The sequence below is a fragment of the Pipistrellus kuhlii genome, unplaced genomic scaffold (genome assembly GCF_014108245.1).
Source record: "Pipistrellus kuhlii isolate mPipKuh1 unplaced genomic scaffold, mPipKuh1.p scaffold_m20_p_5, whole genome shotgun sequence".
NCBI classification, from domain to species: Eukaryota; Metazoa; Chordata; class Mammalia; order Chiroptera; family Vespertilionidae; genus Pipistrellus; species Pipistrellus kuhlii.
The window spans coordinates 44,929,260-44,956,363 of NW_023425551.1; the positions used below are offsets into that span (position 1 = coordinate 44,929,260).

Consider the following 27,104-nt stretch of genomic DNA (forward strand, 5'->3'; position numbering starts at 1 on the left):
AGAGTGGAGTGGCTGAATCCGCCCCAGGCTGAGGCAGTAGGTGTGGTGGCCAGTGCTCATACCGCCTCCACCCTCCTATCAATCATTCCTCCATCTATCAATGGGTCCATCAGATCTTTCCTTATAACCTATTCCATCTGCCTGCCTAGAAAAAATGGATCATCTCGGTTGTGGCCATTTACCTGATGAGGAAAGTAGGAAATACTTTCTTCTAACCTAAAGCAGTCTGGGTGTGTGTGTGTGTGTGTGTGTGTGTGTGTCAAACACTGAAGTGGCACTCTTCAGGAAGCCTTTCTACATTTGGCCAGATGTTCCAAAAAGCACTTTACAAGCTCCCCTCTTCGCTCTGTACCCACCAATCTTGGGCTTCCTCCCCACCGATTTTCCTCTCTTCCTTAAGAGGTTTGCTTCTCTGGATTCTCAGCACGTAGTTCCAAGATGGGGATCAGACCTGTTACAGCGGCTGTTGGGCTCTGTGCTTGGGCCGGAGGAGAGTGGAGGTGGGAAGGAGATAGGTTATGTCCGATGAGGACTGGGGCGGAATTTGCTAGATCCCTGGCCAGGTGTCATTATAATGAACACTGAGGCGGCCACAGGAGCAGAGATTTGGGAACCGAACCCAGTGCCTTACCGGGGGCTCTCTGGGGCCAGAGTGACGTGGCTCCATCAGGTGGAAAGCCTGCGGCTCTCCCTGGACCCAACTCTTGCAGAGATAAAGATGTCTCAGAAGCCAGGACCATCGCCACCACCACCACCACCAAGCCCAGGCCTAGGAGGGGAGGGAGGGGGGAGCTTTTCTGCTCCCACAGCGGCCAGGGCTTGTTTGTGGGTTCGCAATTCACGGTGATAAATGTAAAGACCAATTAAGGTTTGATCCGAGCGCACGGGAGGCAGACGGCGGCGGACAGTGGGACCAATTAGCGAGCATGTCCCCTCATTCCCGCCGCGGCCGCGCCGAGCATCCCCAGGCGCCCGCGGCGGCGGCCCGGGAGCGCCCGGCCCCCTCCCTCCCTCCGGGCTCGGGGAAGGGCTGTCCTCTGCCAGCGAGAAGGTGCGAGGCGCGAGCGGGGCCCCAAGGCGGCCGGGAGGGCCGTGCCCTGCGTGCGGGGAGGCTCGGAGCCAGCCGCCTGCGGAGCCCCACCGTTTGCAGCCCGGGCCGGGGGGGGGGGGGGGTGTCCCCCGGGCTGGCGGGGATGGGGGCTGGAAGGCGCCCGGCGCTGCCCCGAGGGCGAAGGACAGGTGTCCGCGCGGCCGCCGGCAGGTAGCCCGGGGCTCGGAGCTGCGCGGCCCGGGCCCATGCTGGCTTTCGCTTGCACGGGGCCCGGCTGGCTCTGCTGGCAGCGGGGGCGACCTGGCGTCGTTGGTGCGGGGCTCCAAGCAGCCCCCCGGGTCCGGGGAGACCTCGGCCTCTCCCCGTCACGCTCCCCTTTCCCTCCCGGCTCCTCCAGCCGCCCCAGACGTGACCCCCGCGCGAGGTGTGGGCGCTGCGCGCGTGATGGATGGATGGATGGATGGATGGATGGATGGATGGATGGATGGCCCCGGGGTCGGGGGCGGCGCGGGCACGAGCCTCTCCTCCGCTCCGCCGGGAGGTGAGGGTGTCTGGGAGGAGAGCCAAGGCACGGAGATGGGGACCCTGGGGCCGTGGAGGAGGAGGAGGAGGAGGAGGAAGAGGAGGAAGAGAAGGAGCAGGTGACGCGGGCCGGGGAGGCTCGCCCTCTGGTCCTCTGGCCGCGGGGCGGGCTCCGGGGCCGGTCCCCCCCGCGCGGCGGCTGCAAAGTTTGGAGCCGCTGGCGCCGCGCCGCGCGGTGCCCGGTCCCTCCCCGCGCAGCTCCCTCGGCGGCGGGGTCCGTGCCGCCGTCGCCGCCGGGGCAGGACAAAGGCTCATTAACACGTGATGGGACCGCGCCTCATAAATGGGACCGGAGCGGGAGGGAGCCGGAGACGGCGCGCGAGGCGAGCGGAGGGAGAGGCGGGACCGACCGCGCGCACCGGGTGAGGCGCCGCGCACCGGGACCGGCGGGCGGGGAAGGGCGGCCCCGCGCCGCGCCGGGCGGGGAGCGAGCGGGAGGACCAGGAGGACCCGGGAAGGGGCGAGGCTCGCCGGCGGAGGGGGCTCCAGTCCCGATCCCTGTCACTGGCGGGCGCTGCAGGCTGGGGACCCCAGCGCGCGGGTAGGGGAGCGCGGACCGACTGACTTACGGACCGACGGACCGAGGCGCCTCCCGTTCCACCCCACCCACCCCTGTGCATCCCTCCCTCCCGCTTACTCCCGCGGCCACCCCATCCTCCTTCTCCACTTCTTCTCTGCATCCGCCTCCTCCAGGCTCCCGCGGCGCCAGTGCCACCCCCGGCCCGGGCGGGGCGCCTCCGCTCGCTCCCCGCAGAGCTCTCCGCGGGGGGGACGCTCCGTTCCCGGAGAAGCCGTCCCTGCGCCGGGCGAGAGGTGCCCGGGGAGCTTCCCATCCGAGGAGGACCGGGGGATGCGAAGGGTAAGACCTGGCAGACTTTCATTTGGAAATTACTTTTCTCGCTTCCCTCCCTCCCCGCCCCGGGTGCTGACCTGTGTGGTCCCCAAGGTCCATCCTAGAGTTCGTATTCCGCGCGAGCGGATCGTGCGTTAGTGTTTACTTGGCTGGGCAGCCCCGCCTGTGAACGGGGGCCGGTGCTACTCTTACTTCTGGAGGTTTCTACCATGGACTAGTTGCTGGGTGTGTGTGCACCTGGCTCTCCGGATGCAGCGATGTCTGTGTGGGGGAAAGGTGTGGTGGTGCATGTTTGGAAAACGGGCGCTTGAGTTGATGCTCAGAGGCTGTCAACCCTACCAGCAACGAAGTCTTCCCACAGAAATCATCCATCCATCCCGACATCAAGCCTAGAAACTGTCTGAAGTGCATGTTTAGCTGTCATGTAAAGAAATGGATGTCAAATAATAAACTTTTTTTTATACAGGAAAAATATACAGCTCCAGGAACCACTCTTCTTTGGGGGGGGGGGAAATAAATGGGCAGGGAACTAATATCTAAATTTGAATTTTGATGGAACCATTTAACTCAGAAGTGGCCATTAGCTGGAGGGGAAAAAAGTTGATGTGCTTTTAAAAGACATTTCTTGCTGAGGCTCAGAACCATAAAAGGATCACCTCCCAAAGCAAATGTGTTGGCTGTGAGAGACGTGAGGAGCTGTCATTTGGTCATTTGAAAGTTTAGAAGCAACATGCATGTATCTAATTTTAGTGTTACATTGAACAGATGAGGGGGAAATTAGTCACCTATTAATCATTTTGTCTCTCATCTTTTTTTTTCTCTAAAAAAAGTGTTATTCTTGCCTTTGTTGTTGTTTTCTTGATACATTAAGCATACTCTGGCATTTAAAGCAATAAGAGATTAGAATAGATAATACTGGCTTAAAAGGGGTCGAAAGGTATTTCTATGGGTCCCCTAACTTCTCATTTTTATTTCCCAGATAATATATTTTGAACAATGGGGGAAATTTCTTAGCAGAAACGAAGTGGACGTTGAATATCAGTGGGATGCCCACTGCCATCAATCTGTTTTGCAGAATATTGAGAAGCTCAGAGCAACCAACCTTTAAGGTTCCCTTAGGACTGTATCCGATGTAAAGTGTTGCTGTTCCAATCCCACCCTGCTGACAGTTTACAGGGAAGACAGACTGATGGATTTCTCTTGGTCCCCCTCCCCCACCCTCCTAACTCAGTTATGGCCATTTTATCGCAATAAAAAGCCATGTATCGTTTCCTAAGTGAGACACGTTATTTTCTGATTATATCCATACACGCACAGTATCCAGGCATCTCCAGAATTTCAAACGTTGTCTACTGCAGGCAGTTATTTGTAGGCACAACAGCAGTTACCATCGTTGGGCAGGAGGTTTGAGGATGGACATGGTGTTTAAAAAAAAAAAAAAAGTAATCCGTTTTAGGTTATCAAAAGAACTTACTGTAAAAGGAGACTCTTTTTATTCCAAAGATGTCTTCACTCCAGGCAAGGAGCAGTCTTGGCGAAGGTATGTATCAAGTGTCTGATGGGGAGAAGTCTCATTGTGTTCCTAAGTCTCCATGGGGGTAAGATGATGCCACAGAGGGAAGTGCTCAGGTCTGACCTTTCCAAGATGAAATGGCTATGCTTGCATACTCCTTGTTAGGAAGGCAAATTAGATTTCATCCCCCCCACCCCGCCCTCCACCCCCTGTGGTAACAGACAGCAGCAGTAGATGTGCATACAAAAAGAATGTGATGCCTAGTCCCTTTCACAACCATAGGTGATAGTGTGTAATTTGGTGTGTGAAGTTTTCCATTCTGGTGAAAATGCGATCTCACGCTGGAGTAGCGCTGGGCTTTGTTTGTTATCCGCTGTTTTCTGTCTTTTCCCCGTTACCCTTTTCCCAGTGGACTGCGAGCCTCCCTGTCTCGCCTGTGAGACTGTTCTCTAATAAGCCTAGCTGCCGGATCAATGTGTTCTTTTTGGCATTTCAAAATGTTAAAATAGTGAAATTGTTAAATGTTACCAAGATGGAACTGCTGGGAATAAAATTCTCCGGAAGAACCACTATATTGGTGGCATATTTCAGACTAGTCCAAAAGAAAACTCCCTGGATGGGTTTACCTGTTTTCTGGAGAAAGCAGCAGCCCCATTGATTAGTGTTGATAAGTGTTTAGTATGCAGCGTCAGCTTATTAATTACTAAGGCAAAGGCTGGAAAACTCTTTCAAAACAATGGTGTGACATTCTCTTCTCTGCGTGGACTCCGAATTAACATAAGCCACCAGGAAATGTAGACAGGCTCCTGGGTTGTCTTGCATATTAGTGCTTGGGTTTAGAATTGAAAAACTTGCAAGTATAAGAATTAACTATTATAAAATGGAAACTTATAACAGTAGTTACAGTTCACCACCCTTACCAAATGTTTCTTTCCAGAAAACAGTTGGCCTAATAAGGGAGGGGATTATTTCTCATAATTAGCTCTCCAGGAATGCTGGGGGGAAAAATAAAAAAAAAATAAAGAGTGATATATTGATTTTGGAAATCCCTAACAACACATGATGAGGAAAATGAGATTCGGTTGTAGCGTCATGAATTTGGTCGGGAAGATGGAGCCTGTCCTGTGGGTTTGCTGCCTGTTATTCTAGGGGTAATCATGTTATCTCAGTTGCATGATGAACACAGAGGAGAACTTCCATCCCTGCAAAAAGGGATTCTGTGTCACCCGTGTAAGTCTGGCTTTTCTGTTTCTGTAGTCATCATTTTCTGATTGAACCAACCAAGTAGAATAAAACCAACTTTTGGGTTTAAGATAGTTATAATTCTGTTTTTGACTCTGAAACAACCTGGACCCACCAGTGTTTGAAAAACTGTGCTGGGACCAGGCTTATATAGTGTGCACCTATGTTGTGAGGGACAGCAAGCTCCGCTGATTTTTCTTTTCTTGACTGAAAACTGGTAGAGAAGTTAAAGAAATCAAAACCAATTTGTGTACTTAACTTCATATTTCCCTCCTGAATCTCCAATTCTGTCCTAATCCTGTTCTTTAATAAAGTTAAATTTGTGTTGTAACTGCATGAATGCTGTTTTTGAGGGGAGCAGGGATTCAACACTTTGCCACTGAATTGCTATTAAATGTTTTGATAGCCATTAATTAGATCAGATGAACTTCTTAACAACTCAGATTTATCTCAGATACATTCTAAAAGAAACGATAAATGTTATCCAGAATATGTATACTGCATAATTTTAGATGACTGAACATTTCAGCACACATTTTTTGCATAGGTATGAAGAAACTTTTTCATAGATGTATATCTAGACCCCTGGTGGGCAAACTGCGGCTCAAGAGCCACATGCGGCAGCTCTTTGGGCCCTTGAGTTTTTAGCAAAGGCCAGCTTAGGAGTACCCCAATTAAGTTAATAACAATGTACCTACCTATATAGTTTAAGTTTAAAAAATGTGGCTCTCAAAAGAAATTTCAGTCGTACTGTTGATATTTGACTCTGTTGACTAATGAGTTTGCCGACCACTGATCTAGACCAAAAGAAAATTAGACACTTGTCTTTTTATATCTGAACATATAATTTAGGTTTTAAATAAATATTATAGATTTGGGGAAGTGTCCACATTTAGGACAACTGTGCAGATGGGCTCTGAACACTCAAGGCAAAGGGAACTATCCACCTTGAACCAAAGCAAAGTGTTCTTATTTTCCACCCTAGTGGAAGAGTGTTTTAGTCCCATGTGTTCTAAGAATCTTGCAAAGATGCCAGGGTGGGCATAACCACATTTTATCAGTCTTGCTGTTTTTGTTTTTTTGGGTGTTTTTTTGGGAGGCGGGGGGGAGGGAAGAAAGTTGAAGGAAAGCTTGAAAAAAATATACAAAGTTATTACTATATCACAAAATGCACATTAGGTTGGTAATATAACAGATTATAATACTATCACAAGTAAGTTATAGCTATAGGAAATTTGTGAGATCTGAGAAAGGGAGGATTCTGTTCAGTGGTTTTCCAATGTCTATCTCTTGGTACTATTCAAAGGGTTTGATGTTAGATGATCGTCTATCTCAGTCAGACCTTCATGGGTAGTAGGTAAGTTAGGACATATCAGGAATAATAGGTCCAAACTATTATATAAAGTAATCTCTGTGAATGTTTAGTTCATAATGTAAAATATTTGTCAAAAGTTTTCCTAGGTCATATTTTTTCGAGGAACAGGGCACCTCATTAAAAAAATGAAGCATTAGATTTCATTATAATAGGTTTTATAGGCTAGTTGCAATTATTAATATTTTTATCTAGTTTTCATTGAGATTTTCCATGTATATTACTGATGTGTAATTTTGGTAAGTCCTCCAATTTAAAAGTTTCATTTGGACAGGTTAATTGCATAACTTAGTGACCATGGATTTCTTGAGTTGTGTTTGTATAGGCTTTTAAGGGAAGGATTTTACTCACCAAACCTGAGCAAATGGGCCTGGCACAGTCATAGTAGTAGTCCCAGAATACTATGAATTTTGTTTTAGCCCCAGCTGGTAACATTCTCACACCTGCACTTCAGGAAAGCTTTCAAAGTTGTTCTTTGTTTGTTTTGTGTTCTTTTGTTTTTGAATATATGAGTTGAGATTAGTCAGGTAGGACTCTGTGTTTTTTAGCTAACTCTTTTTAACCCACTGTGCTATTGCATTATATTCTGTATTTTTTAATAAGATTCCTAAAGTCAATTTTGTATTTTTAAATGCAACAAGGGATGTAAGTTTCCCCTTTTCCTAACACAGATGGCAAATCATGTTTCCCTAAGAGTACAATCTTTTATTATCTAATGTCTTATTTTTCTACTCTAATTTAGATTCTTAATTGTTTGGCATTTGGATTTCATTGAATAGAAATTTGATCTCTTTGGCTTGATTCCTTACCACCATTATCAATTCTGAATAGCATTTTAAATTGTTTCTTAATTTCAGACGATAAAGTGCAGTGTAGTTACCTAAATTTGACAGTGTAATAGCTATTTTTTATTCCAACTAGCAAATTCCATGCTATTGCTTTTTAAAGAAAAGCAGAGGCATTTTTCAAAGATGTGCCAGGCAATCTGTTGTGATAGTTGAATATACTGGCAAGTGCTTTCACAAACTGTGTATGTCAGTAGTATATTTAAATATAATTAAAATAACATATAATTAGGAAATAATGTTTGTCAAAGTTTAAGTTTAAATGGGAGGGTTCCCCTCTTTCCTTCATCATTTCTTCACTTGTTCTTTTAGACCATATATTTAGAGAAGAAAATTGGAATCAATATGATTTCTATGAATTAAGTTATAAGGAGTTTCACATTGAAATTGGTGATAATTTCCATTATGTTTTTCCAAAAACAAAATTCTACTTTCACATGTGGGTATTTGTACTAGGAAATCTTAGAACATGGATTTCTGTTGGTCAAAGGGCTAAAAACGATGTTTTTAATATAGCAAGTGAACCACCATTATACATAATATACCTTTGTCACTCTTACTTGCTTTTAACTCAGCTATATTTAAAAATATATCAATTTTATGTATTCTTTACAAAAGAGACTTAATGTAATGCCACTGTGATATGTGTGTTTTGGTTTATTCCAGTGTGGGTTGTTAAATGGAGAAGATTTTCAACTCATTTTAGTGCATTGCTACCAGAATTTGTAAATGTTTTCTTCCGTTTTGATATAAGTTGTGGTGAGCAAGCACTATGCATGTGGAGAAAGAGCGAAACTAAACAACACATAACCAAAGTAAGTAAGAGATCATCCAGAGAATGCTGTATCTTTTGCATGTGTGAGAATTTGACTTTGGAAAATGTACAGCTGCTTTTGGAAATTATTTCTAAGTTCTTACAAATTAAAAAAAAAAAGGAAATCTTTGAATGATTTCAGTCCTCATCTATGGAAATTAACTTTGAGTAATCAATGGTCAATTTCTTATTGATGAAATAATCAGAGAGAGAACAGTCTACCCAGAGTCATATATTTTAGTGCTTTGGGATACATTCCCATATAATTGTAACCGGTAGATATTTTTGTAAGATACTTGCCATCTATAAGCAGTGTAAATTGCATAATTACCAGGATAATTCTCTAAGATAATTTGCATTACTTGAGCCTCCTGCAAAATTTCCATTTCAGTTTGTCGTTTTCTGGGTTCATCTCCTGTGATACATTATTTTATGGTTCTGGAGAAAGAAGAACAGAAGCAGAGATATTTCCATCTTTTTTTAAAATATCCCAGCTGGAATGCTAACTACTTTTGCTTTTCCCCTGTTCTTTTACGTGCGGAAACCATGGGTTCCCTCCCAATGGTGTTGAGAGAACAGGCCAGCAGTGTTATAAAACTACATAGGCTTTGCCAATAGAATTAGGAGAAAATGGTGTTGAGTTCGTAATTTATGTCTGCATACTGGGTACTTACATATTACATCTTGAAGCTACTTTTCTCTGCTGGACAAGATATGCAACAGTAAGTTTCCGGAAACAGCACAGAGAAGCCCTGACTTGCAGGCTGAGAGGTCCCCTACTTGTGCTTATTTTCAGGATTGACTGCATTATTCTATTCCGACCAAACAGAAAGGCCTTGGTTTTAAAGATCAGTGAGATTACTGTAGCCTTGTAGTATAGTTTGATATCAGGTAGCCTGATTCCTCCAACTTGATTCTTCTTTTTCAAGATGGCTGTGGCTATTTGGGGTCTTTTGTGGTTTCGTAAAACAGCATGGTACTGGCATTAAAACAGACATATTCGATCTGTAGAACAGAATAGAGAACCCAGAAATAAACCCACACCTTTATGGTCAATTAATATTTGGCGAAGGAAGCTAGAACATACAATGGGGTAAAGGCATCCTATTCAATAAATACTGTTGGGAAACCTGGACAGATACCTGCAAAAAATGAAAATAGACCACCTTCTTACACCGCACATAAGAATAAATTCAAAATGGATTAAAGACTTAAATGGTAGACTTGAAACCACAGAAATCCTAAAAGAAAACATAGGCAGTAAAATCTCATACATTTCTTGTAGTAATATTTTTTTCTGATATATTTCCTTGGGTAAGGGAAACAACAAACTACAAAGGTTTGCACAGCAAAGGAAACCATCAACAAAATGAAAAGACAGCCCACTGAATGGAAGAACATATTTGCCAATGATACATCTGATAAGTGGTTAATTTCTGAAATTTATTTAAAAAAAACAACTTATAAAACTCGGCACCAAAAAACCCCCCAAACAATTCAATTAAAAAATGGGTAAAGGACCTGAATACACTTTTCCAAAGAGAACATACAGAGAGTCAATAAACTTGAAAAAATGCTAAGCATCACTCATCATCAGAAAAATGCACATTAAAACCACCATGAGATATCTATCAGAATGGCTTTCATCAATAAATCAACAAACAAATGTTGGTAAAAATGTGAAGAAAGAGGAACCCTCATGCACTGTTAGTGGAATGCAGATTGGTGCAGCCACTGTAGAAAATAGTATGGAGCTTCCTTAAAATTTTAAAAAATGGAACTGCCTTATGACCCAGCAATCCCATTTCTGTAAATACTATATCCTAAGAATCCAGAAACACCAATCAGAAAGAATATATGCACACTTGTGTTTCATTGCAGGGCTATTTACAATAGCCAAGATTTAGAAATAGCCTAAGTGCCCATCAGTAGATTAGTGGATAAATAAACTGTGGTACATTTATGCAGTGGGATACTACTCAGCTATAAAAAAAGAAAAACAGGAAATCTTACCTTTCAGGACAATATGGATGGATCTGGAGAGTATTATGCTAAATGAAGTAAGTCAGTCAGAGAAAGACAACTACCATGTGATTTCACTTATCTATGGAATCTAATAAACAAAATAAACAAAATAGAAGCAGACTCATAGATACTGACAACAGACTGACAGCTGTCAGAGGAAAGGGGGGGGCCGGGGAGTGGGTGAAAGAGGTGAAGGGATTAAGCAAAACAGAACACAATAAATAAACTCATAGACATACAGACAACAATGTGGTGATTACCAGAGGGAAAGGGGTCGGGGGAAATAGTTGAGGAGATAAATGGTGTTGGGAGGAGCTTAACTTCGGAAGGTGAACACACAATACAAGGCACAGGATGATGTACTATTGAACTGTACACCTGAAACCTACATAATTTTATTAAAAAATCTGTGAAGTTTATCATGAAAGAAGGCTCCCTTATCAATCCATTCCAGTGATCTAAACACCACTCATAGATCAATCTTTCTTGCTGTCTAACCTCAGTTCTTCCTTACCCCTCTCCCCTTAGTCTTTTTCATAGATGTAATCTTTAACAATGGTTCTTAAACTTTAGATTGTGTTAGAATCTGCTGGAGGCCTTGCTAAAACACAAATGCCCTATAGTTCCTGTAGGTCTGAGGCATAACCTGAGAATTTGCATTTCTCTTAAGTTCCTAAGTAATGCTCAAGTTGCTAGAGACAGATGACCCTTTGAGAGTCACTGACTATAAAATAACTCCCTATGCACTATCAACCACTGTGGGACTTCTCAGATTGTTTTTGTACAGTGGAATTTCCCAGCCTGTTCTCACCTGTCTTGTTTCCTAATTCTTTATCTTCATGTTTGTTTGTTTGTTTTTCTGAATCCTTTCAGTTACTTAGCTCCATACAAAATTGCATAATTGCATCATGCAAACCTAGGAAGGATTTGACCTTGAGTAAGTACAATAGAACTACCTCATGGTTTCAGTAGCATAAAAATTCTGTACTTGAATCCAGTTAGAATACTTCCTTCTTAGTCATAACTGTATTTCCAAAGCATATCTTTACTGAAGCCTATTTCTTCAAGTTCTATTTTACATAATTATTTGCATCTTGAAAGCATATTTCTGTTTATATCTTTCGTTGTTAGTACACACTAAAAATTTTTAATTTAACATTTCAACTTAAGAAGGTGATACATAAAGACCTACTTTTAAAAAGCATGTCTCAATAGAACTCTGAACTTACACAACAATAAAAAACTTGTTGAAAATTATTCCAGTGAGAAAAGATAGGAAGGAAATGGAATTGTTTAGAAAGCTACTATGTCCTCTATTTGAATGAGTATTTGAACAAATATTCACTTCTTTTGTGAAAGATTCCAATTTAGACTTTGTAATAATAGAGGATAATTTTCCATTATTTTTTTATCACAGTTATAACCTTTGTTGGTGATTTCATATTTGAAAATTGGAAAGCTAAATGTTTCATAAAGTAGAAATGAGTTCAAATTGTTATTAGAATTGATTTTGGGCTTCTGAGACATTCTCTTCTTACTTTTAACCTTATCTTGGCATAAACATACCATTTGTTTTCAGCAGAACTACTTTCCTTTACTCATTCTTAATTACTTACTTGAGGCAGAATTCCAAATATTCACAATTAATTTTTATTAATGTATTAAGTTTTCTCAATGTCCTTTTGCCTCACAAAAGCAATTTGGAATTTACTTTTTTCTAGGCAGTAGTAATAACCCATTTTAACCCTCAATAACATTTTCTTATTTATGTTTTAACTTAATTGTAAAATGCATAAAATGTTGTAGCAGAAGGAGAAATTGCTCAACCAAAGCAAGAAGTATGTCCTGAACAGAATAAGAAATTTATTCCTGAGGGCTTATAAAAGTGGTTGAATTTTCACATAACTTCTCTTGACAAGTCTTTGAAGGACACTTGCATATGGAGAAACCCATTTGGGAAAGAGCAATGCATAACATCATGCTTTTGAGGGAAGGAAAAAGTACATTATAATAATAATTCTATATATTGCTTTTAAAAGTCAACAGTGTATAAGTAGGATTTGTTTAGAGTTGTGCATGTCACAAATATATCTTTATTTTTTTCTTACCATTGTTATGTGGGTAAACATTGCAGTTCATAATATATACCTGGGGTAAACAGGATAAGAACAAAAAGTAAATATCAGATCTTAGAGCATAACCTCCACTTGCTGCCAATATAACTATTTGATACTGAGCTAAAAGATCTTGGGATAAATCATTGTTCATGCCTTTTATGTAACTTTTACATTTGGGCAGGTTCTTTCAGATGGAAGTTTGTAGGACACCAAGAGTTAAGTTTAATTCTCTAATGATCAGCTGACTTTATATCAAGGAAAAGTATTCACAGTTAAAAGCCATCTACTAAGATAATATCTGCCATGTTGCCAGTGCATACCAATATTCATATAGTGAACATGTAGTGAGTACCTTCCTTGTGCCGGGCAGAGGACATATAAGGCCATCTACAACAGCTTTACAGTCAGGGTCATCATCTGAAGGGTTTAGAAACAAGAAAGAATGCAATAGGATGATTCATCAGTGCCCATCATCTCTCTCTTTGGGAAAAACCCTCAAAGCATACATAGGAAGGGGATTTACACAACCCAATAATCTTTGAAGATGAAGTATCATATGCCAATTCCATGTGTTCATATCCAATTCTATTCTGTCCTCTGTGGAAGGGCAGATGGGTGGACTTTATTAGATGGGATGAGGTAGAATTGACAATCATTTCCATTGCTTCCTTGACCCATATTTATTACACCGGTATGATACATGGATATATAATGTACACAGTACGAGGCATAGAGAACACACACAATAAAAATGTGTTCAATGAAGCATCTTAGGGCCTTTAACTTTTTATTTATTTATTTATCTATTTATTTATTTTGATTGATTATGGTATTACATAATTGTCCTCATTCCCCATTCCCATCTCAAACCCCTCCCCACATATGTCCTCAACCCCCTGTTGTCCATGGCCACTGGTTAGGCTTATATGCATGCACACAAGTCCTTTGGTTGATCTCTTCCCCTTACCCCCAACCTCCCCTACCTTCCCTCTGAGATTTGAGAGTCTGATTGCTGCTTCTCTTTCTCTGGGTCTGTTTTTGTTCATCAGTTAACTTTATATCTATTAACACATTGCTGTAGTAACAGCTCTCTGCTCTTAGGGCACCAAGAGTTGTCACAAACACTCTCTTGTCAGAGCCCTGCTGTGGTTAACAGAATTTCTTCTGCCTGATTTTAGCCAAGATCTTAGGAACTAGCCGTGGAGAGCTTACTTCACTCTGGGTCTAAGAAAATTATATTGTTCAAGGTGGGAAGTTAAGCAATTTCCAATTATTTTGAATTTCTCTCTATAAATAATGATTGTTTAAAGCTTGCTTACTAACAACAGTCATGTCTCATTCAGACCTAAAGAAGGTGCCCTCTTCACTCCTCACTTATGAACACTGTCATTACCACCCCCAGTCCTTACAATTGATTAATGAAGAAAACATAAGCCTACCTAATTAAAAAATAATAGTGGCAGTAACAAGTTAGATTTTATTTACTTGCCAACAGTCACTGCAGATAAGGTGCTAATCCAGGGTTGGTATTTATAGCTTACAGTTAATTGGCCTACTTTGTTCCTAAAGACCACAGAGCAAGGATGATTTGCCAGTGCCATAGGCATCCTTTTTGCAGTCAGCAGATCATTCCTCCAAATTTCAGTTGTTCACAATGTAAAATTATCACGTACTATTTATGACTTCCTTTTTCCAAAATCAACTCTTCCCCCTTCCTAAGAAATGGGAAGAAGAGTGTCTTATTAAATGATGCTTGGGCCTCAAAGTTAAGAGCAGGCACTTTGAGTTTTGCAGAGCTGGCTGAAGTTCTAGCTCTGCCCCTCTAATTGGAGACCTCGGACAAAGCATTTTACCTCTTAGTTTTCTCATATGTACAATGGGGATTGTAGTAGCACCTATTTTATGTAAATATTAAACAAAAGTAAAATGTCTAGCACAATGCCTGGTACATAAATATTCAAATGTCTCTCATTGAAATATTTGGGAATTGGAATGTTCTCTATTGTGCATTTAAAGCACTCAAATTCAAGACCTTGTTTTTAGTTGGATTCAATATGTATACTCATGGATTCAAAGAGAAAATAGCATTTATTGAAGAATGAGTGAGGAAACTTGAAACGTATGCTGCACCGTTTGGACAACATGCAGCACACTCAAAACTGTTGCTGTCCCTGGTAATGGACTGTAAAGATAATCTATCTAATGGGTTCTATACACATTACAGATCAGAATAATATATTGCTTCTGACTTTTAATGACCAGATCTTATATGCAAGTTAAAGACAATCTTATGGAATATTTTATATGTGAACCAGGCTCCTACTGAATTGAAAACTTTTTCGTATGTTCTATTTCAAGGAAAGGCTGCTTCAATTATGCTTGATTATTTTCTTTATAGTTTATGTAGAAAAGATTTCTCTCTGGGGGAAAAAGAAGCAAAGGCACATATCAGTGGGAAACATCAAAATAGCTGAGCAAAATTAAATGGTAAATGGAATTAGTTATAAAAGTCAGCAAATTATTCTGTTTATATCAATTATTTGCCTGTGTGATAGGCTCTTCTTGTGACATCATTACCTACTAGTGAGTGCTTATCTGGTGAGGTTTAGTTTCTTGAGCCATAAAAGTCTTTGTTTTAACAAGTCTTTAAGTGTTAAATGATTAAGCATACTTCAGATCCTATTTGAAAATAAATATAGCCTTATAAGGTCTTGATGTCTGTTTAGCTTATATAATTGATATATATTTATGAAAAGTCTTAACACTCATTTTGTTAGCAAGAATAGACCAGAGAAAATAGTGCTGGTTAATAACTTATATGTTAAAAAAGAAAAGGAAAGGAAAGGAAAAGCTTTGAGAAGCAACTGAGCATTGCAAGCATAATGGAATTTTCTTTTATGTATGGGAGAAGGAGCTGACATGAATACAGGAAAGAGGGATTATGTATTTTTGCCTAAATTATCAGGATAATTAAATTAGTCCTTTATTTCTCATTGCTATAGAAGATGATGCAATAAGTCACCAAACTACTTTAATAATTCCAACTCTGATGGTTAGGACAAACTTACTTGCCCACTCAGCTGTAGCAGAAATATTCATTGAGTTATGATGTTGGCCTGTGAGACCATCCATGTATATTGAGGACTTGGCTTAGACATAATGCAATTATAAGTCAACTGAAACTTTCCCTATTAACTTTAAAGAAATACATTAGCAAGTTATTTTTCTTGATCAAATTACTAGAAACCAGACTTGTTCCCAGAAGTGGATGGAAAATAAACAAATATATTCACTGGCACCGTTCTTCTCTTGAATCCTTCACAAGACTCTTCTTTGAGGTTAGCCAAGCAGAACAACACAGAACCAACAAAAAGTAGGGGGGGAAGGGGGGAACAGAATTAAGCCAGGGCCTGGGGCTTATTCAGTTGATATGCTGGGCTCCTGTCAATTTAGATACTGTGAGCTTGGCTTTGTCTCCTTAAAGCATTTATAAACAGAAACTTAGAGAAAGAGCCTGGCGAGCTGATACAGTTGGTAACTGTATTGGGAGCACCTTCGGATGCTTCCAGTGGCTTTTCTGCCTTCCTGGACAGTACAACCTGTGGGAAGCAAATATTGCCCAGTGTATGTCTCCCCCTCTTCCCCCCCCTCCCCCCAGAGATGCTTACAGGCCACAACTGCAGGGATTTTGACTCTGAATTCAATAGTGATAAATATCTAAAATATTAAAATGTCTCTCTGAAACATATAATGTCTCCAGCTGGGTAGTGAAGAATAAAACAACCTGCTATTAAGTTACACTGATATGGAAAAAAAAATGTTATTTGTAGTCTTGTTTTGAGGACTTTCTTGATGCTCACCCTAATCAGAACACAGATGTCTTCTATCCTTAAAGGTTATAGAAACAAAGATGTACAAAGATATAGACTTTGGGTAGACTTAAAAAAAAAAAAAAAAGTCATGTTGCTGCCATACCCATAAAATTTCTTGGATGATACCATATCTTGATACTTGATGTATAAATTAGGGAGGGGGTGTTAATGGAGAGGCAGGTGTGCATATAGAGAGATGAATAAAAATAACTGGTGGTGGTATTCTAAAAAATTGAAGTTAAAAAAATAATAGATGCATTGCATTAAAATATTCTTATTGTTATAAATGCATGATTTATAGCTTGAATTGTTAGACTATGTTGGTTTATTTAAGTAGAATTCAAGGAAAATTGCCTTATATATCTTTCAGTCATTCTTTTACTATAACTATAATAAAAACAACTGCTTTTTAATAGGTACATCTACTATGCATCTTGCTAGAAATTTCCAATTATGATTTTCCCAGGAGCAAACAAAAACAAAATTAATGGCAGCCGCATCCCCCAAAGCATAAACTATATTACTAATGAACTCTCAAAGAGAACTCTCAGTGCAAAAAATGAACAGGTGAAAATTACTGTAATAATCCAAATGTAGAAATAAAAGCAAGCATTACTAAAATGCAGAGAACAGTTTTTCTACCATGATCCCATTAACTTAAAATAGCCTGTGCACTGTGGTATTTGGACATTACTGAAATCCTTTAACTGCACAAAATTCATGTATATTTTTTAACTGAATTCTTTAATTAAAGTTGGATTATATTGGATAAAAATTACTTTGTATCTAACTCATATTTTATCTAGCTACTTTGTGTTGACAAAAGTGCTTGGTTGCATTAAAATGGGAAATTGTGATGACATATATGGTGATTTTAGCCTAGAGTAAATCACAGGCACACAGGTTTTGCATTATGTAAATAAGCTCTGTGATCCTTTTTCTTCACTTTATAGCTCTTCCAAATACTGATTTTAGTCCTTGAGGCCATGCCAGTAGGCAGATCCCACAGGATGCTAGGATAGGAAATAGTGATTTAGTAGGAGGTAGTGTTAATACTGTGGACTGACAAAATGCCTCAATTTGTGTTTATAAAAAGCTGGAAGGCTTGAATATAAGATGCAAAATGGCTTTCTTTTAGTTGCTGTTAATCCTTAAAACTAAAAACTACCAAAACCAGCAGCTCTGGTGTCTGAGAGACAGGGGTCCAGCTACAAACTTTTCATATTCTGGACAACTTATCATCCAGTTGGCCTCCATTTCCTTGTCTGTGAAATGGGAGTTATAAAGAAGCGCCTGACAGAGTTGTAAGGACAATTTAATGATAGAATAAATGAAGAGTCTTTCAAATGCCTGGAATATACAAATAAACATATTCCTCTACCTTTATCCATATGCATATTTTCTATTTTCTTTGTACCTTAAATGCTGAGACAGAAATAAAAATTGAATAAACAGCCTATGATCCAATTAGGGCAATTAGAACATCGGGCAATTAGATATATAATTAATAAATAGGGCTGAGAGCCATAGTACTAAGTACTGATAATAATTAATATTTACTGAAGAGTTAAATTTTGTGCCAGGCACTATGTTAAATGTTCTTTAAAATATTTAACTTCCAACACAATTCTATGATTTAGACCTCCTCCTCCTCCTCCTTCCTATTTTACAGATGAAATACTGAAGTTTTGAAAGACCAACACGGGTCTGATACTAACACTTGGTCTGTGTAACTCCTAACTCAGAGTTCTCTCCATTAGTAATGCTTTGGTTGGAATCAGTAAATAAATATTGGTTTCTGTGATTATTTTGATTATTATAGATATCACTCACTACTTCTAATTTTTTTTATAAGCTAATGAGCCTAATAGCCACATTTTAAACAAGCATTTGTAAGTAGTAAAATCAATTCTCTGGCTGTTTATTTTAAAACAAAACCCATTTGCTTAGCTTAGAATTGAAGAGCCCTTACAATTTGGCCTGTCCTCTCAGTCATTCTTATTTCTAGTACCATCCAAGTGAGAAGGCTTGAATGATGAGATGTGTCTCTTGTCTTCAATGTGCTTGTGGTATCAACCCACTCATGGGGGACACCGCCAGGAAGCACTGTCCATATCACTCCTCTCAGAAATACATATCTGGGTCTTGCCCTGGCTGGGTAGCTCAGTTGGTTGGAGTGTTGTCCCATGCAGCAAAAAGTTTTGGGTTCAATTCCCAGTCAGGACACATACCTAGGTTTCAGATTTGACCCCCAATCAGGTGTGTAGGAGAGGCAGGTGATTCTCTCTCTCTCTCTCTCTCTCTCTCTCCCCCCCCCCGTCCCTCCTTTCCTCTCTCTCTAAAATCAATAAAAATATATTCTTGAGTGAGGATTTAAAAAATCTTGCTTTTCTCCTGAGCCCTTTGGACATTTTTCTTGGTTGGTATAGACGAGCCGCAGTTTGCTGACCACTGTCCTAACCCGACTGTGAAATGCACAGCACACCCAAGCCCATGTGCTTCACTTAACCCCCAGACCCTGGCACTCTCCAGGGGATGCACACAGAGGCATGTACAGAGAGCTAAGGTGATGAAAGAAACGTGTTTCTGGTGCATGCCACCTCAGCAGCTCCTGGGTGGCTTTTCTTTAACTGAGTGACTCACTCACTTGGTTGACGAATCTGGCAGAGACTTTACCTGTGTTCAGAGACAGGAATGGAATAACAGGACGGTACTCATTGACGTTGGTTTGAATTCTGGTTTTCTCACCACCCGGCTTATCTGTTTTCCCTGTCAGGAGTCCCTGCTGCCAGCCTCTTTCTCAGCCGTTCGGAGTTTGGCATAACTGAAGACGGAGGGCATGAAGTCGGTCCTAGATGGCCTTGCAGACACCACCTTCCGCACCATCACCACGGACCTCCTCTACGTGGGCTCGAATGACATTCAGTACGAAGACATCAAAGGCGACATGGCATCCAAATTAGGGTACTTCCCGCAGAAATTTCCTCTAACTTCCTTCAGGGGCAGTCCCTTCCAAGAGAAGATGACTGCAGGAGACAGCCCTCAGCTGGTCCCCGCGGACCAGGTGAACATGACCGAATTTTACAACAAGTCTCTCTCCTCCTACAAGGAGAATGACAACATCCAGTGTGGGGAGAACTTCATGGACATGGAGTGCTTCATGATCCTGAACCCCAGCCAGCAGCTGGCCATCGCTGTGCTGTCCCTCACGCTGGGCACCTTCACGGTTCTGGAGAACCTGCTGGTGCTGTGTGTCATCCTGCACTCCCGCAGCCTCCGCTGCCGGCCCTCCTACCACTTCATCGGCAGCCTGGCTGTGGCAGACCTCCTGGGCAGCGTCATCTTCGTCTACAGCTTCGTGGACTTCCACGTGTTCCACCGCAAGGACAGCCCCAATGTGTTTCTGTTCAAACTGGGCGGCGTCACGGCCTCCTTCACGGCCTCGGTCGGCAGCCTGTTCCTCACGGCCATCGACAGGTACATCTCGATCCACAGGCCCCTCGCCTACAAGAGGATCGTCACCAGGCCCAAGGCCGTGGTGGCCTTCTGCCTGATGTGGACCATCGCAATTGTGATCGCCGTGCTGCCCCTCCTGGGCTGGAACTGCAAGAAGCTGCAATCCGTTTGTTCGGACATTTTCCCACTCATCGACGAGACCTACCTGATGTTCTGGATCGGGGTCACCAGCGTGCTGCTGCTGTTCATCGTGTACGCCTACATGTACATCCTCTGGAAGGCGCACAGCCACGCGGTCCGCATGATCCAGCGCGGCACCCAGAAGAGCATCATCATCCACACGTCGGAGGACGGCAAGGTGCAGGTGACCCGGCCAGACCAAACCCGCATGGACATCCGGCTGGCCAAGACCCTGGTCCTGATCCTCGTGGTTCTGATCATCTGCTGGGGCCCTCTGCTTGCCATCATGGTGTACGATCTCTTCGGGAAGATGAACAAGCTGGTGAAGACGGTGTTCGCCTTCTGCAGTATGCTGTGCCTGCTGAATTCCACCGTGAACCCCATCATCTACGCCCTGAGGAGCAAGGACCTGAGGCACGCGTTCCGGAGCATGTTCCCCTCGTGTGAAGGCACCGCGCAGCCCCTCGACAACAGCATGGGTGACTCAGACTGCCTGCACAAGCACGCCAACAACACAGCCAGCGCCCACAGGGCCACCGAGAGCTGCATCAAGAGCACCGTCAAGATCGCCAAGGTGACCATGTCTGTGTCTACCGACACGTCCGCCGAGGCTGTGTGAGCCTGACGCCCCCGGGGCAACGCAGGAAAAGAAATCCGTGTTTCTGTTTTTGTTTTTACAGCTGAAGATCTATTATAGAAGAGTCTGTCGTCTCATCGGTTATCTTTTTTTAAGTTTATCATGCTCATTGAAAAAAAAGTGATTGTTCCCATGATCGGTTGTCTGTTCGCTGATGTTTTTGGATCGTGTAGATTCTCAAACTCAGTTCTCTCCAGGGATTTACAGTGAAGAAAGCCTATTGCTTAAGTGACTGGAAGGTCCGAAGTCCCAGCGAAATAGGAGGGAAACCTTGTGCTGCACAATCTGCAGTCTAAGTACCACTGGAACAATGCCATGCAATGAGTAATGCCTTTGTAACCACCACTTTCATTATAATATAATGTGAAATGTATGTGTCCATCAGTTGCAGAGCTGTCCATTTTTACCGCAGTTATATAGTACTAAAGTAGAGCTATTTTGTAAAATGTATTGTGTCCCGTGAAATGTGTATCCGTGTTTACTGTGTGTTGTTTGTATTTGTCTAGTTCAGCAAAATTGAAAAGTAGCATTTTATGAAAACAGTGGAATATAAGCAGTGGGTACATGGCAATGAGATCACTTTTTTTTTTTTTTTAAAGAGTATTGTCCATGATATAACTCTAGAAACCTTAATATTTTTTCAAACATCTCTATTTAAAATTGACATTGGAAATAATGATAAAGATTGTTGGGTTTTTGTTTTTTTCTTCTTCTGTTAATAGAACAAGAAGAATTGGAAGACTCTCCAAAGTATTGAGCAGAAGTTAGTGACACTTAAAATTTATTAGCTCTGCATTTTCATACAAGGACATTTATGATCTTCTGGACTAAAGCTATCTCTTGGGTGATGGATTACAATTAAAGGGGGGGGGAGGCATATTGACTTTCTTGGCTGACGTCTCTGACTTTCTTTAGTCTTTAGCTATTACTGGACTTCTTAAGACAGCATGTGTCAACCTTAATGTATATTGTTATCACTGTGCAATTGCTGTTTACTTGAAGAGTATTGTATTCTTATATTCCAGGTTTAAGTAGATTTTATGCCTGGGTGGCCAAACAACAGTCTTCATTTCTTTTTCTTAATTGAAAAGAAGTATTGTCTGGATCAGTGAAATTATACTGTGTGTGAGTGTGAACATAAATGTGTGTGGTGTTTCTACCCTGTAACTGTTACCGTAATGTCATGAAGTGAGAAAACTGTGACCAAGTGTAAACTGTACCACTTGCTGCACTCTTGTACATGAATTCAGTTTCTAAAATCAAGTTCATTCAGATAATCTTGTTGATAAAAATATTGACCATGAGCATTCAGAACCCTCCCCTCTCTCCCTCACCCTACCCCTCCTTTTTAGAGGCTGGGTCAAGTATTACTAAATGGATCTTCAGGTATTTCCTAAGACCAGTGTTTAGCAAGGAAAAATCAGTAATGAGCATTTAAGTGAAGGCCTGTATTTACCGTGTTAATAGCAGGAAATGAGAGTGTTTTGGTTTCTGAGCACCTAATATGAATCAAGTCCATGGAGATGTAAGTCATTATAAGGGGCGTGGCTCTAAAAATCCTTCAGTGCTAACATTCTTTGGTTGTGCTTGTAGGGAGTGCGATCCCGGCTTCAGTAGCATCATACACAGCTTGCTGGAAGTGAGACCACCCAGGTCCAGCCCATGTGGCTAAGGAGCCTATCAGACAGTGAGCGGTGGGTGAGAACGAAAAGGGCAGTGAGGAGCTGACACACTCGTGGCAGAGGCCTGGGTGACATAGGGCTGCTCTGTGCTTCACCCAGACACCCTTGGGGACAGCCCAGCACCCAGCTGGTTTGGGTAAGGAATAAGGCCTCTTCTCCGGTCCTGGTAACCAAGATCTGCTACAGCGTAAGGATGAGCTTCCTTTCCTCCTACGCCCTGGTCCGCTACTCCTTAATGGTGCTCAGAGTCAGGCCCTTTCCCAGCAAGCTTAAGAAACTGATAATGCTTAAGAAACCACTTGACTGGCAAAAGTATAATCTCCTCCTGATTCAGACAAAGCACGGCTCCTGCAGGATCCAGAGGCCTGCGTAGCATGAAGTGAAGTGGAGAGCTAGTGTTTTTGGTGACTTTTTAGGTGTTCAGATACCTGTGCAGCCTGGCGGGGTCTTCTTGCAATGTATGGCCTGAGGCTGAACGTGGCCTGTGGACCAAGCTGAGATACTTTAATCATCTGTGTACATAGTTCACATCCACCCGCGGGTTCCCTTGCTTGATCTCTCTGTGATATGCAGACGAGGGCTCAGGTTGCTAGAGCATTAATAAGATCTCTTCAGAAGAAGGAAAAAAGATTCTTTATGAAAAAAACTCCCCAGGGTCTAGTTTTCATTTAAGAAATGCCACTCTTTTTGTCCCACATTAGCCTGAATATTAATCTACATGTCTCAGAACTCACCAGACAGTACAAACTTTTTTTCCTCACAGCTATGAAGACCTGGTAAAAGTGAAATTCTACTTACTGGTAAAAAAAAAAAAAACATAAAAAAAATCTCCAGGATTCATTTTTGAAACTGTATTTGTGTGTGTGCAATGTAGATTTTATAGTGTGTTGTACTTTCAAGATCTAAATCATATATAATTAATGAAGGGACCATGGGGCTGACAGCACTAAACTTGGTGCTCATTGATATTCTAAGAAATATCTGTGAAATATCATCATGTATGCATTATACCTCCTTTATTTTAAAGCAAATTAGTTTGATTCCCTTTGACACTTTAATATCGTTTCCTAACCAGGTTACTCAGATGTTCTCTCATGAATATACTCATTAGAGTTACCATTTACTAGTATCATGCATTAATTAGTTCCTTCATTAGACCCATTAATTTAAATATAATTTAGATTTCAGTAAATGTTTAAAGGTCCAACTTCAGAGTTGTCTACTTTCCTCTGAGAAGAATGCATTTGTCCTGACCATGCATGCTACCATCACGTGTGTCTTCAGAAAGGGCCAGCTTTCCACCTGCTCCCTTTCTCCTGAGTCATGATGAACCTTTCAGTCCTACACTGGGAGTGTCTTTTCTTTGCATGGGGCTCTTAGAGATATGGGCGGACTTGCTTATTTAGTGGCTAGTCCATGTCAGGAGTATACATACATGAGTTCTGAACCAGCTCAGACTCGCCACAGTACGCAGCGTTGTGGCTAGCAGAAGAGAAAGAGCAGTTGTTTGTGGAGAAGGAGGGCTGTTCCCAAGAACCTCTAATCTTTCATTATCTGAAATACATGTAAAAGGAGCACGGATCTGGGAAAAGCTGACGACATATTCCTACGCTTGAGATGATTCCCCAGCCTCCCCATCCATCACTTTGAGTCAAGCCTATCTGGCGTTAGGTGTCAAGGCATTTTGGCCGCCTGCACTCACCCTACCCCCACATGGGAATTAGAGCCTGGGTGAGTAGCATTCCAGTTAGTGCCCTAATGATTCATTTCTGCCATTCCATGTCTGTAAAAGAGACCACCAATATCATGCGCAAAATTAGATTTCTCACAATCTAACTGTATATTTGTATGATATTTTAAAATCTCCTAAATGCTGGGCAATGGCTATTAACAAATGTCTTGCACTGGCCTTTTGATGAAATGTTAACAATGCCTATTGTAATATAGACAAAACATTTTATCTACTGATTTGGGCTGAATGTATGTAAATAGGTCTTTAAAAAAAAGTCAAATGTTGAAGCAGTGGCCTACGAATCAGTAATTTTCAGATAGAAGAGTTTTTTTCCTTTGCTGTGGCATCCTAAAAGCTGTCTGCACGTAAATTTAGTGCACTAGGCCTGCTGGGGATTGGAGTCCCCAGGAAAGGAAACCCTTTCTTATAATAATATAAATGAAGATACTAGATCATCTGGATTCTTCCAACATTTCAAGTGGAAAACAATTCTTTATTGTCTGTAAATCTAACATTATTACTTTTCCTCTTAGAAAAATATTGTACTGTTAGATGTTTGTTGAGCTGGTAACATCCTTGCAACTGCTGCAGTTCCTTTGTTAGTAACATGTATAATATTTTGTACACAACTACCAGTAAGGTTGTTATTCACTGTAGCTTCAGTCATTAAATTACTATAGCAAAATAGTACTTCTGTAATATTTACAATGTATTAAGCCCACACTCTATTTTATTTCAGTGATATAATTACATTGTTATTTACAAAGTTGTTAATTACAAAGGAAAACATCCCCTCATGTCAATTGTCCAAAGTTACCTGGAATCAAATAAAAATTCTAGATTATCATGCAGGACATAAAATGCCTTTGTATTCTGCCTTATTTCACAGTCTGGTGTTAAAACATTCAAGATTTGAGTTCTAAAAGGTTGTTAAAAAACTGATTAACAATTCCCCAAAAGCACAACTTGATTTGAGAAATGGAGACAGATTGGATTAATATATTCATTTGTAACATAGGAAAAACATGGAAAAGCCATCATACATAAGAAGGAAGAAAGCCTGCCATGCCTTTTTAAAGCATTATTTCATCAAAGAGTTGGAGCATAGTGCAGTAAGTTAAACACATGTTCTGTTCAAATGTGTAAACCAAATTAAAATTTGGCAGATTTATTAGAACATATGTCTCAAGTATTTTATAAAATCATACATTCTGAACAAGGTGAAAGAGACTACTTTTCAATGTAGCTTGTGAAAACACAATTTTTATTTGAACAGTAAGAGAAAATAGTTTAAACACCTTATAATGAAGTAAAAAAGCATTATAATTAAGTTTATACATTATTACCATCTAAAGAATGTTTGCAGTCAATTTTGAAAGAAGACTTAATTTTCAAATAAGGAATTGGTAAATATTAAAAATCGATTATTTTTAATGGTTATAATAAAATTTTTTAATTTTCCCTTCTTTAAGGTAAATACTACAGTAACTACATAAGCTGATATGTGCCTAATGAAAAGCAGATGATGTGTTCTTAGTTCTTAAATTTTATACGGAGACTAGATGGGAATAAGATACTTCGTATCTTCACATAACATCTTGAAACTCAAAAACTAATCCCCAGTCAATAATGTGTGCTCCATCTGTAATGAAACATATATTTAGATTAGTGTTAGGAACAGAAAACCAATTAGAGTAGGATAGAAGCTCCACAGTCTCCCCATAGATAGTTCCAACTCCACTCATACCTCTAGGCTATCCTATGATCAGAGTTTCTTTTGGCTTGGAGGGGATAACATGAAGTTTTCGGCTCCACACTGTCCCTGGGATGCTGGTAAGAAAAATGGAATGTACATATCTGATTAGCTTAGAGGTAATGAAATGTGGAATGGTCATATCGCTAAACATCTCGGAAGTACCAGTCATCGAGCTACTACTGTCTTAACCATTTCAGAAGTTTTGAGGTAAGGTTAAATAATAAATATATAAGATTTTGGATATATAGGATTTTGGATACACAGTTTCCTATGACATAGCCAAAGGAAAAGAAAATGGAAGGAAGGAATAAAATATGAGATGAAAATACAATACAGTCTTGGATTAAGAGAAAAATGAGGTTCTGGGACTCTAGTATTAATTAAACACATTGCTTATTGCTTTGAACATGAGCGCTAAAATATTAGTAGAGCAAATTAATAATTTTTCTCTTAATACTAAGAAGTAAGTGACTAATGCAACACTTCAGTTAATGGTAATAATAATAATAATAGTAGGATTCCTAACATCTTTGGATAAATGTGATCCACTTGAAAATGCCCCAGGGTTCTTTATCTAGTACACAATCTTTTTTACTAATATCGGAATCATGATGAATGTCAAAGATATCCAGCTTTGCTAACAGGAGCAGCTATTGTGCTGGAAAGAACACTGGAGAAGAAATTATTAGGTTCAGAATATAGCTCTGGTTCAGTCACTTGCTGGCTGTTTGGCCTTGGACAAGTTATCACCTCTACTTTGGTTTTCTCATCGGTAAAAATGCCTACTCTGAAAATGTCATAGCATCAGATGATATAAAGTGTTTTTGAAGAGCTTTGAAAACTGTGAAGGACCATACCAATGTAAATTAGAATAAATTCATTTTCAAATAATTCATTTTATTCTAGTTTATTCAGTTAATGTCTACATCAACCCTTTAGCTAATAATCAGAAACAAAGAAGATACATTGTGTTGTGCCTACTGAGTGGCAGGCATTGATTGTACCAGTACTTTATATATAAATGTATATTATTTAATCCTTAAGCAACCCTCTGATGTATATATTATATTACTAGAGGCCCAATGCATGAAATTCGTGCAGGAGTAGGCCTTCCTTTCCCTAGCTGCTGGCTCCAGCTTCCCTCCGGCACCCAGGACCCAGGCTTCCCTTGCAGCTCCGGCTTCTTCTGGAAGGATGTTCAGTCTAATTAGCATATTACCCTTTTATTATTATAGAGACCTGGTGCATGAAATTCATGGACGGGGATGTGGGGGGGGTGGTCCTTCAGCCCAGCCTACACCCTCCCTCTTACAATCAGAACCACTAGCTCCTAACTATTCGCCTGCCTGCCTGATCACCCCTCACTGCTCACCTG

General features: G+C 41.0%; 1 protein-coding gene across 3 annotated transcripts; it reads left to right on the plus strand.

The window, feature by feature from the left end:
• Positions 1–550: 550 nt before the first annotated feature.
• Positions 551–24,834, plus strand: CNR1 (cannabinoid receptor 1). Of its 3 annotated transcripts, none has more exons than XM_045572960.1 (2): positions 551–1,051; positions 19,063–24,834. In XM_045572960.1, the coding sequence occupies exon 2, from the start codon at positions 19,126–19,128 to the stop codon at positions 20,539–20,541; it is 1,416 nt and encodes a 471-aa protein (XP_045428916.1). In that variant the 5' UTR covers positions 551–1,051; positions 19,063–19,125; the 3' UTR covers positions 20,542–24,834. The 3 variants fall into 3 exon arrangements, with proteins under 3 accessions (XP_045428916.1, XP_045428915.1, XP_036270774.1); XM_045572959.1 differs by lacking the exon at positions 551–1,051 and adding an exon at positions 1,888–1,995; XM_036414881.2 differs by lacking the exon at positions 551–1,051 and adding an exon at positions 2,021–2,492.
• Positions 24,835–27,104: the final 2,270 nt, after the last annotated feature.